This window comes from Nannospalax galili, unplaced genomic scaffold (assembly GCF_000622305.1).
Source record: "Nannospalax galili isolate Female #2095 unplaced genomic scaffold, S.galili_v1.0 scaffold718, whole genome shotgun sequence".
NCBI classification, from domain to species: domain Eukaryota; kingdom Metazoa; phylum Chordata; class Mammalia; order Rodentia; family Spalacidae; genus Nannospalax; species Nannospalax galili.
The window spans coordinates 304,888-317,705 of NW_008341417.1; the positions used below are offsets into that span (position 1 = coordinate 304,888).

At 41.9% G+C, this 12,818-nt stretch overlaps 1 protein-coding gene across 6 annotated transcripts in view; it reads right to left on the minus strand.

Annotated features, from left to right (window-relative positions):
- Positions 1-3,727: 3,727 nt before the first annotated feature.
- Positions 3,728-12,818, minus strand: part of Fggy (FGGY carbohydrate kinase domain containing) — a 409,436-nt gene continuing 400,345 nt past the window's right edge. For all 6 annotated transcript variants that reach the window (XM_017799079.2, XM_029565258.1, XM_029565256.1 and 3 more), the window contains 2 exons: positions 9,004-9,065; positions 3,728-3,953 (listed from right to left, as the gene is read on the minus strand). In XM_017799079.2, the coding sequence (XP_017654568.1) occupies positions 3,872-3,953; positions 9,004-9,065 (144 nt within the window). In that variant the 3' untranslated portion in view covers positions 3,728-3,871. The remainder of the gene's footprint in view (positions 3,954-9,003; positions 9,066-12,818) is intronic.

Below are 12,818 nucleotides of genomic sequence, written 5' to 3' on the forward strand. Positions count from 1 at the left end.
CTCCAACTGCCTCTGCCTCCCAAGTGCAGGGGTTAAAAGTGTGAGCCATCACACCTACATTGTGATTCTTATTCATAAAAGCTAACACACTTTACATGTTTATTAAATAAAGCCTTCTTTCTGAGCTCAGGAAGATGAGTACCAGGGTCATTACATTTTTTTATTGTTGTTGTTCATCTACACATCATCATAGAAATATATGGACATTTGTGTTTTCCCAAAACATTGCCTCATAGTAGGAACCACAGTGATTTTTTTTTCTTAAGGATTATACTAGGCAGGAGGCACAAAGGGAATTTACAGAATTACCTGCACTATGGTATTACCTTTGGGCTTTATACAGTGTCCAATAGGTGACTGGTTGAATCCTTACCCACCTAAGGAGGTGGGTAGTGGTGATATCCCACAGGGGAAGACCCCTGCTCCCTTTGTGATATGCTAAATACATCCTAGCATGACATATTTAGTCCCTGCCTCATTGGATTTTTCTTTTTCCTATATATCAGTGAGAACTCAAGGTTAGGTCTGAGCATGTAGGACGGTTACCACAGCACAAGCTCTATAATCCAAGAACCGGTGGTGCAGTAGATTCCTTTGAAGGAAAAACTTTTAGTAGGCAAAAAACAGCTGATACGACGGGGAGCCACCTAAAGCTTTGCACCTGGACTGACGTAGAATTGGATCCTGTTCTCATCACCACCCGAGCAATGACAGCAGCTGGTTTTTTTTTTTTGTTGTTGTTGTTTTTTTTTATGAACTGCAGTCTTCTCAGGTGGCTTGTGAGGTTAATGCTGCCTACCTCACAAAGCCACGGAAAGGACTGGGATGAATAAACAGGCAGGACTGGCAAATAGTGGGTAATTATCCATCCTGTCCTTTCTGATTTTCCTAACCTCTCAGAGCCAATGCACTCACCAGGCTTTGTGTAGGCTGGCTCAGGCATGCCCTGGTTTCTGAGTCAGAATTCATTGGCTTTAGCAGCTGAAGCATGTTTAATTGGGTCCTAATATCTTGTCCATACCCTGATTTATCCTACTCTACCTCTGGGTACTGGCCAGGCCCCCTCTCATCCCTAGTTCTAGCTAGGGGTCTAGTTTTGAACAAACTGGGTGTCCTGTGTGTCTAGGCACATACCCACACCCAACTTCCTTCTGGGCCATGCCTAAGATCTCTGTATCCTTGGAGACAGTACATGCTACTGCAGAGCAGCTTTCTCAATTGCATGTGATCCTCCTACTCAGGATAATAGTGTCGATCTAGGTTCTAGACCCTGTAACAAGACAGGCTTGGCCCAAGCTATGGGGCACGCCCACTCTCTCTGGGTGCACTCCCAGAATGGCACTGCGGATCCGCAGGCTCCCCCAGTGGTGTGTGCGCGCTCTCTGGTCGCAGGCGTCTCTGGCCACTGCGGCGGATGCCCCGCAGGCTTTTCCCGCAGGCTCGGGTCCCGTGTCTCTGGTGCTGACAACCTCTCTGCTACTGGAGCATTGTCCAGCCGAAATCCTGTCCCTTTTCCACCCGTGTACTTTTCCTCAGGATGCGAGGTCCACTGGTCACTGAACCCCATGGAAAGAGTACGAGGACAGCGAAAGCTACGATGTCCGCAAGTCGGTCACGAGGGAGTGCTGCCCCCTGGAGAGGCTAGGTCGCTGGTAGTAAGGCACAGGACTCAATGCTCGGCTTAGTCTGTGTTACAGCTTTATTAAGTGTCTCTGCTCTCAGTAATTCAGCAGCTCTGCGACCCAGCTCTCTGCGTCCCAGCTTTCTGCGACCCAGCTCTCTGTCTATTAAGAGAAAACTAGGATACTTATACCATGGGGGTAGTGGTAAAAGCTTTGGCTGTTAGATGCTTTGTGAGGCATTCTATTTACATATGGAAGTGGGTTTCTGCCAGACTGCTGTCTGCCTGGAGAAATTACAGGAAGGCATGGTACCTTTTAGAGCCAAAGGCCATGTTTATGTTATGGCATTTGTGGTGGACACTTCAAAAGGAGAGACAGGAAAGATGCCAGGAAGACACCCTGCTATGAAAGGAGCCCTCAGCACATGATCCCGAGCTGCATGAGCTGTCCGGACGTGAAGGGACTTCTACTTTGCATAACAGAGGTCCCCAACACAAGCAATCAAGCTATGTGCTTTATATACTTATCTAACTCTCATTATATTCCATTATCGATTAAGGTAAGTACTATTAGTATATTTACTTACAATGGTTAAGAACCACTTTCAAATCACACAGTTGATAAAAAGAAGTTAATCTAGGACAAGCATCCAAGGCAACTCTCATATCAGTACAGAAACTGCTTTTCACCCATAAACCTCCCTTTTCTTCTTTCCTGACTGGTGTACTCTTCCCGCAGGTACATTCTTCTACTGCAGTGCCATGATGCACTGTTAATTTACCTGTCCACATCTCATTACATTTGGAGCCCTCTGAATAAACATTCCTGTAGCTCTGTTCTTAGGACAATGCCTGAGACATAGCAAGTATTCCAAAGAATGCCTTTTGATAGCATTGTACTGATGCCTTATGCTGTGTTCTCAGTGTGTCCTCTACCCAAACCTATCTGAGACATGACAGCTCTAGAATCAACATTAGTCATTAACTCATGGGTCTGACATAATAGGTGACTTCTGTGGTTTGGATGTAAAATGTCCCTAAAGCTCATGTGTGTGAATACTTGGTTCCTAGCTGGTGGCACTGTTTCCGGAGGCTGTGGAATCTTGGGGAGGTGGGGCCTAGCTGGAGGAAGCAGATCTCTGAGGGGGTGGGCCTTGAGGATTATAGCCCCCATTGCTTCCTGTTCTGTGAGCAAACCAGCCCCATATTCAATTGCATGTCTTCTCCACATAGATGGACAGTACCCTCAAACTGTGAGCCAAGTTAAATCACATCCTCCTTTAAGTTACTGCTTGTCAAGTGTTTGGTCATAGTAATGAGAAAAGAAATGAATAGAGTGACTGTGTGTATGTCTCTGTGTGTAAGTTTGCTGTGATATCAACTAAAGCAACTGTACTTTCCAAAACAGTTGTCTACTTCAAAAGCTATTTTACCATCATATTTCTTTAATTTTCTTAATCTAGAAACATTCCACCATCTTTATGACACCCTCTTTTGTCTTTATGGCAGGCATTTTTGTATAAAGACTATGTCTTTACACAGGCTATGAAAATTGGAATGTCTGAAATTTCCAGAGCTGTTCCTTTATCACATCTGTCCATTTGGCCACCTGAAGTTAATTTTGATCACCCAATAGAGATGGTGTCCTTCCTGTTTCTTCATCGTATTGTTAACATCCCTTTTCTTCTTGTAACTAATAATCTGCGTAGCATTTTAAGACCACGCATATATCCTGTTACTCATCACATTTTCCTCCAAGATCCATGGATGACTCTTGCCTGTTCCTATCTTTAATATGATGATTGTAAAATGATGATTCTGAAATTAAATGCAGTATCTGGTCCTAAACTGTATCATGTATAGGATGGGCCAATGCCATAAAGGTCATAGAATAACCATCAGACGTCCTACTGAAAACAATATACATCTCGTTTAATGGCTGACATAGAAACAGTTAACAAGTACAAGTTCTCCTCTGGACTGAATGATCCCCAAGGCTTAGACCTATATGAGATCCTATGATCCCCCATGAAACTCTGGTACCATGGCCATGCCTTAGAAATTCCAAGTAAATAACTGCAGCATTAGGAACTAAAAGAATTTAGCTCTGGTTGCACATGCCAAAGTTTTTATTAGATGATAACACAGAAATGATGAAATGATAACTAGGGGTGTTGAGTATGAGATGAGAGGACAGAGCTCTCTGATGCGGTGGCAGAGCCTTTAGGCATCAGCACCTGCAGATGCTGTTCAGTTTCCATTCATGATCGATGAATACTCCTTCTGGTGCTCAACCATCCTCAGAAACACTTGGTATTTCTTGTCATAATATCTGTGGGAGAAAAAAATGTGATGGACATGCTCAAAACAAAGCTGTCACATGGCGGCTTCCCCTCTTATTTAGAAGGGTGGGAATATATGTGTCAAGGTCACTCTGATGGTTCCCAGGTTTTGAATGTGTACAGCACCCTAAATAATGGATTAGTATGTTTCATACCTATTATGTGCAAACAACATGAAGTTCTATTAGCTCCATGTTTGAGATAGATATGAATATTTTCTCAGAGAGGCTTATCTAAAGTAGTGTAGCTGTAAAAAGCAGCAGAGCTTGAACTCCTACACAGATTAGTCTGACCTCTGAGTCTCTGGTACACAAACTGAAATTCCTAAACTTTTACAGCCCCTTCCCATTTCCACCTTCAATAAATATTTCTGATACAACTACCCACAGATGAAAACCACAGCCTGGACAGGGGTGTCAATGAATATTTTAATCTGTCTTCAGGATTCCACACTGCAATGGCCTAGGCAAACTGCCTTATATAGGAGTCAAAGCCCCTGGAAACCTGACCAATGTCTCCCTGTACCCGGCCCTGTCCTTGGGTATCTGCTGGTGACCTTGCACTCCCTGCCTTCTTCAGCTGACTTTTCAGGTGAGACCTGTTAGAACTAGTGTTGGCCATGAGTCAGCTGGCAGTGCAGCCAGAGCTGATTTGGCATTACCATCCTGAAGGGATAACAAGAAGCCTGGAAAAATTATACTTGAAGCCTTACAACTTTGTCTTTACTCTGTTCATGGGGACAGTTGACATGGGGTAGATGAATTCAGTATACTCTTCATGAGGGAAATGTAAGTTTAGAAATTAGGGGAGAGAGGTTATAAGAAAAACTTTGGATATACACAGGTATGTCTACTTGTTTAGTATTTCTGCCTTAAGCTAACAAGGGGAATCGAGGCCAGGCTTTGAATCTCAACATAACCCTTGACTAACTGTGTAACCTTGAACATGGTAAGTAATACATTTGTGCCTAAATTTCCTCATCCATATACAAGGATAATTATAGTATCTGTAATATCAGAGCTGTTGTGTGGATTAAATAAAGCAACATATGAAAAGCTCTAGAAGAATGTGACTCATAAAAAATAAATACTAGTTACTACTTTTTAAAAAATATTTTATGTGTATGTGTGTATTGCCTGCATGTAGGTAAGTGCACCTGTGTCGTGCAATGCCCATGGAGGTCAGAAGAGGCTGTCGGATCCCTTGGGACTGGAGTTACGGACAGTTGTTAGCTGCCATGTGGGTGCTGGGATTTGAACCCGGGTCTTCTGCAAGAACAACCAGTGTTCTTAACCGCTGAACCATCTCTCCAGCCCCCTAGTTACTACCTTTAAATAATCGATGTTCTAATATAATCAATCTAGGGTTGGGTAGATACTCCTTTTTTAAAAAAAGCATTTATTATTTTTATTTTATGTGTATGAGTATTTTGCCTGAATGTATGTAAGTACACCACATACCTGCAATGCCCATAGAGGCCAGAGGAAGGTGTCAGATTCCCTGGAACTGGAGTTATGAACAGTTGTTAGCTGCCATGTGGGTGCTGGGACTCAAACCCAGGTCCTCTGCAAGAACAGCCATTGTTCTTAACTACTGAGCCATCTCTCCAGCCCCTGTGTAGATACTTCTAAACCCCACTCTCTGAGCCTTCAAGTTTGTCAAACATAGAATGATTTTCGAGACATTTTTCTGTTTTTAATGACATCCTATGGCAATCTAAGGTTGAGCTGTTCTTCCAGGGTATGAGATAGATTACTAACTTTGGAATCTCAAAACTATTAGAAGAAAGTTAAGGTCAGTATCCCTTATATGTTTGGATATTTCCAATTTTAATGACTTTACTGTAACTTTTTTTTTGCCTGCTTTATTTGTTCTTTGGCATTTGTCTTCTTGCAATTGTCTTTTGCACTTAAGTAAGATTCACACACACTGTAGCATGTGCCATAATTTCCTTCCTTTTAAGGCATGGTAATATTGTGTTGTGTGTATATATCATTTTTTGGCAACATATTAATCCCTTGATGAACACTTGGGTTGCTCATAGGAGACACTGCTTTGCTATGGTGAATGAAACAGTTGTGAAGATGAGCGTCCAAACGCCTCAGGACCCTGTTTTTAGCTTCTTTGGGCATTTTTTAGTTTGATGTCTATTGCTGTGCTAAAACACTCTAACCAAAAGCAACTTAGGAGAGGAAAGGCTTTATTTCATCTTACACTTCCAACTCATGGTCCATCACCTAGGGAAGTCAGGACGGGAACTCGTGGCAGGAACCTGAAGGCAGGACTGTTTGTTATTCCACACAGCATTACCTCTGGCCAGGGAATTCACTTAGCCAAGGCAGCACAGCAGAAACTATGGAGAAATGCTTCTTGCTGGCTAGCTTGCCTGTAGGCTCATGCTTAGCTAACTTTCTTATATAGCTCAGGACCACCTGCCCTGGAACAGCACAGCCCACAGTGTGCTGGGCCCTCCTTCATCAATTAATAATCAAGAACCACTCTTCCCCAGACATGCCCACAGGGTAATCTGATCTGGGCAGTTCTTCAACTGAGACTCCCTTCTCAGCTGACTCTAGGCTGTGTCAAGTTGACAGTTAAAGCTAAGTGTAGCCGGTGATTACCCAACTGCTGGGTCTTATGTTAATTTAATTTTTAATTTTTGAAGAGCTGCCATATACAGTTTGTACCATTTTATGGCACAGGTTTTCAGTTTCTCCACACTATCAACAACACTATATATTGTTGTTGTCATCATTACAGTAGCCATACAGTGGGTGTGAAATATTCCACTGTAGCTTTAAATTTTTTATTTTTATTTTTGGAAGTGCTAAGGATGGACCGTAAGGATTTGTGCATGCTAGTCAAGGTCTGACCTGTGGGCCTCACTGTGCTTTTGATGTATCTATCCCTAATAGTGACACTGAGTAACCTTTTGTGTGCTTAGTGATCATTTGTCTATCTTCTTTGGAAATGCACTCATTGAAGTCCTTTAGTCATTTTGACTTAGGTTATTTGGTGTTTTTGTTGTTTGAGTTTTAAAAGTTATTTTTATATTTTTATATTAATTCCTTATCAGATATATTATTTGCAGATGTTGTATCCTATTCTGTAGGTATCTTTTTGAATCTTTTTAGTAAAATTTTAAAATAAAAATTATTATTGTCCATGTATGTGTGCATGATGTATATGTGTACATGTGCCACAGAGCATATCACATGTGGAGGTCAGAAAACAACTTTGTGGAAGCAGTTCTCTCTTCCACCTTTATGTGAGTTCCAGGGATCCATCTCAGGTCCCCAGGCTTGTTTGGCAAGTACCTTTATGTACTGAACCATCTTGCTGTCAGCATCTGTTAGTTACTTATACAAATTATCTCAAAATACTTTCATGTGACTGTTCTGAAGCCATATTTGGTCTGAGCATACTAATGAAATTTGGGGTCATCTTAAAAATTTTCTTACTGAACTACAGGCTCTAAGTTCATATAGAATCTGTCATCTGAGTTCTTTCTTTTCTAAGAGGTTGCTTGTGTGGTGTTGCAAATCTTTGTGCTGCCTGAAGATGGTGCAATAGCACTGTGTGTGCCTGTTCATGGATGAACTCTGCTAGCTGCCAGAACGAAGCCAGATTCTTTTCAAAGGAAACATGGATTTTACTGAAAGAACTTCAACACAGACTTCCCACAAAAGTCTTGAGAGGGTCAGAATATGGAGAAGAAAAATCCATTTCTTATTTCAAAGACATGGGATATTGAGATGCCCTCAGGATAGCAGAGATCCATAGCATCCCACACCCCCTATTTGGAGACAAAGAACAAAATGAAAAGAAACGGGACTGCTTTTTCAGTGGACATTTCAAACTCTTAAATATTGACCTTTGCCTCATTTGATGAGATGGTGAGATGGTTGTTTTTCTTTAAGGTCTTAACCTCAAATATGTTGCTAAAATTATAGCAGCACTTGCATTAACTGTCCCTGTCCCTTCCACTTCAAATTCTTACAAGTGACTTCATATTGATCTTCTTGATCTCTAAGTTGGGCTACTCAAAAATCTTTCTATCTAGTCTTTTGACGTCTACACTTGGCTCTCTGGAATTGATTCTACAAAAGTGATCTTTCTAAAATATACATTTGAGTAGATCTCACCACTGCTTAAAATTCAGTGCTGCTGTTCTGCCCACAGGAAGGTCTTCGGCATGGCCTCCGAGGCCTTTATGAGCTGACCTCCTCCTGCATCCCTTCCTGCCATTCCTCATCTCGTGCTTTGTGTTTTGAAATTATGAATTGTTTATAATGACCTCAACATATCATGCTGGTCTCACTTTAACAGCTCCACATATGTTAGTCCCTCTACCAAGAGTGTTCTGCCCTGCCTTGGCCTGTTTAGCAATTTCTTTTAAACATTCAAAGGTCAGCTGAGACTCAGTTTACTCTCAAATACTTTCCTTCATCCTTGTAGGGTCACAGTCCTTTCTCCTTTGGGCTATTTTGTTACCTGCTGGTACTTCTATAAATGAATGTATTCATTTGCTTTAAAATGATGCCTGTACATAAATCAGGTAGAGTCTTAATCCTCCTTGAATCCTGTCTGGGGCACATGATGTGTTTTGAATATACCAGGGAACCAATAAATAATCATTTTATTGACTTGGCATCAAAACACTGGCCAGGATCATTTTCTAGGCTTTGGTGCCAAGAGAGACAAAGGACAGGAGGATGGACAGGTGACACCTGGTCATTTGATAGAAGTATAAAAGATCTCCATATTTTAGAACACAGAGAAACAGATTTGCTGCCCCGTGATCAGATGGTGGTGGGGGTGAGGGAGCACCACAGAGAATTCAGAAGCTTCAATGTGATTCCAGCTCTGTCCTGTTTAGTTCTGAATCTCAGGGAAGCAAAGTTTTCTCCTTGGGAAGAATTTCTTTCAGTTTCTAAATGAACGGACTGGATAAGTTGATTCAAAGTGAATCCCAGATCTACAACTGCATGTGCCTGCATGTTCCACTCCTAGTGTCTTTATATAAAAACACAAACTTACTTTTTATCCTCACGTCTCGGGAACACAACTTTTCCAACTTTGCTCATTCTTGCCATTGCCTCCTGTTAAATGGAAACAACAGAGAATGCTGAGTTGGAAGGCTAAAATCAAAGCCAGGCTTGTGACAGGCAGGAACATTCCAATTAGAATTTACTTCCCTAAGATACTCAGTTAAACCATGTTTTGATTTCAACTTGTTTTTCTCTGGCAATAAGAATAAAAGCCAATGAATAGTTAAGGTTGAATCTGACACCATACATTCTGGGCTTAATAAGTGGCTGTGCATTGAGATCTCCAGGGCAAAACAATGCAGAAGGTAAAGCCGTTTTGTGACTTTCTCCAGAGGTCAGCGGATATTCTCTGCCCTCCTCATTGCTTGGACACAAATGCATGAGAACGTAAGACATAAGCCACTGAGTACGCTGGCTACCTGTGACTAACTACAGAGCACAATCCCTGAATGGAACCCACTGTGTGCCTGAGGTTTAGGATAAAACACTTAAGGCCTCTTCAGTTTACCCTTAGTTTTTTTTTCCCAGCAGTCTCAGAAGTTGTGAGTTTAGACATGAGACCTCTGGATTGAGTCAAACTGACTCAAGTTTAGGAATGTGTCTTCAGGACATTATTGTCTTTACCTGAGGCATTCAGGCAGATGACACTTTACAGGATCTTTGGAGGACATGGAATGTGTGGTGAGTGCATCATCAGATTAACCACAGATTTTGCCAGCTCCATAATATGAGAAGAAAGGTTAGGTTTCCTGGAGCAGTTTTACAAGAGTGCTAAGGCCACGAGAGAGTCAGAGAGAGCAGAGCCAACCCATTGTTGGTGTCCAGCAGACGTGACTGTGAAATAGTACAGCAAAGCTCCGTAGAACAGGCCTGCCTTAAGAACTCTTATTAAGTCTGTAGTCATTCTGGGCTCATAGAAACAACTTTTTATGCCACATGTTTATTAGTTACTGTGTACTAGATACTGCTAGGGATACAGATTTATATAAGACATGCTTTTTATCCTGAAGAAATTTGTATACTAATGGTGGGGGTATGTGCAAGATCTTACTACCGTACAATGTATGAGAGCTTCTGGGTTTCTTCAAAACATATTTAGGTGCCCCCTTGACCATCTTTGCCAACTCACTGTGACTGAGTCGCATACCACTAATTACCTACTAGGGTGTCCTGTACTTACTGGTTTATGTGTTCACTGCCTGTTGTCCTCACTCCTGCCCTAACCAAAAAGTAAGCTAGACCAAAAGCAGAAACTTTGCCTGTTACTTTCTGAATCTTGGCACCTAAAATACACATAAAACATATGGTGCTGGGGCTGGATTTCTCAGCGGTTCCAGCACTGGCTGTACTTGTAGAGGACTTGGGTTTGGTTCCCAGCCCCACGTGATGGCTAACACCCATCTGTAACTCTAGTTAAAGGGACCAGATATCCTTTCCTGGCCTCCATGGATACTGTACACACGAGGCACACATATATACATGTGGGCAAAACACTCATACACATAAAATCTTAAATGTATGGAGCCACTTTTACATGGCAAGTAGAACACTCAGTACACAAGGACAGTGGAGAAGGTGGCACGGACCATTTTTCAAGGAGCTTAATACAGAATGGAAGGGGGATTTGCTGGGGTCAAAAGAAAGCATAGATATGCTAGCAGGGGATGAAAGCGGCTTTTCATTCAAAGGTTAGAAAACCAGGCTGTTTCTGATAACTCACAAATTTCCACTCCATTGAGGCTGTTCTAGTCCCAAGGATAGCAGAAATATTCTGAGCTAGTTTCTGGCCTCCCAGCTCTGGCTGGGTGAACAAACGCTGTTGCTGAGATACAAGGGGCTGTGCTGGCACGCACACTGAGAGAAGGAAGAAATGGCAGTCCTAAGGATGGGGGAGATTTTTCAACTGATGAAAAATTATTGACTAAGAAACCAGAGAGAGAAGGCAAAAACTAACAAGGAGCTGTTTGCAGCCCATTTGTGATTGTCTGTTCCATTCAGGAGTATGTTAAGGGCCCTGCCCCTGCTCCATTATGTCAGGACATTTTACTTCATAGACTGAGTTCGTTCTGATGAGATGGTCTTAGCAATCCCACCATCCACTGCCCCTGTCACCTCCGTGATCTAGAAAATGTGTGGTTGTGCTTCCTCAGAGGCAGGACACAACATTCCAGGATTGCCTCCATGGGAGGGATCCAGAACACTAACAGGAGGTGCTCTTCCAAGGTTCTTTTCCTCCCTCGGTAGCATTTGTAGATGGATGGAACATTTTAGGGAATTCTCTTTTCCTTTCTTCATGTTACCTTTGCTTGTTTAAAAACAAATGAACATAAATGACAGAATGCTTGAAATCCAGTTGGGGGAGTTATAGGAGGGTGCCGATGAGAAAGGGTGTATAAAGATGATTAAGATGTTATGTATGAGATGCACAAACATTCAATAAAAATACACAAACAAAAAAGACTGGAGGGGAAAGTGTCCAACACATGCCAAAGCGCTGTGAATGTTTAACAAGCTTTTGTGCAAAGAAGAGTGTTCTTCTATTGTGACTTATCTAATGAAACAATTATTTTTTTCTTACAAATATTTTGAACAATTAGCCTCCCCTTCTTCATGAACATTTCTATGTAACTCACTGGCAGATCATACCTGAAACCCTTGGTTGGTTCCCTGAACAGCATGCAAATTATATTCTCATTATTTGCATATGACTTTCATAACTAATAAATTAAAACTTTAAATTTTTGACAAATTAAAATCCTGATCAACATTAAGCAAAATACTTCTAAAAAATTAAAAAGCACAAATAACTGAAAAATAAAAATTCTCAATAGAGATATCAAAGATTTATAAAAGGGCTATTTTGTAACCAACCTACTGAAGTTTTTGTTGACTGATCTCTACTGTGTGAGCGCTCCCCCACTCACCCCCAGGGGTTGAGGTATTTGCTCCACAGCAATTCATGGTTTCATCTCTCAGGGAGAGCATTTATGACATGGCACCATACTCTTTTTGATAACATGTCAGTTTCCCTATGAGACTATGAGCTCCTTCAGGAAGGAATTGTTATAATTATTTTCACTGCCAAATTCAGCATCTGGTATAGTACATGTACTCAGAGAAGGTTGATAGAATTTAAGGATAATATGTGTGACAGAGTGTCAAAATGCAGGTTTTGGCTGAGATCTAAGATGCTACCAGGGTAAGCTGGAAATAGACCACCTTGGAAAGTTTGTGTAGAAGGTAGCCGAGGTCCCATGAATCAACTCCTACACTTTTCATCCACATGAAGGTGAAACAGCGATGGGCTTTTTGGAGAAGCTACTTTACTGTGGTCAGGGCTCCTTCCGGGTTGAGTGGTGAGGGAGGCCTCCCTCTCACAGGTCAAGCCACTAAGGCTTCATTCACTGAGGTCAACAGAGAACTAGGTGCCTGCCCCTGAGGTTGGCACATGGTGGACTGGAAATGACTCATGATGGGAAGGGGCAAGTAGGCTGGTGGCAGTTTCTGTGTGAGGAGAGGCCATGCCAGGTCCTCAAAGACATGGGCATTTCTCACAGAACTTAGTTCACCTTGATTTGAGAGACGGCCATGGTTTGGGTTAGAGCCTGTCAAGTATGCCCACCTAACCACTGGAATAAACTGTTAGTATCTAAGGAATTTGAAGAAACAATCTACTAGAACACAGGGGCTACAATACAAAGACTAGCATGTTGCAGATCAGAAGTTTTTGGAGGTGAAGGGTCTCCATAAACTTCCACCATAGAACTTTATGAGACTAAGAGCTAGCTATCCATACCTCTGAGA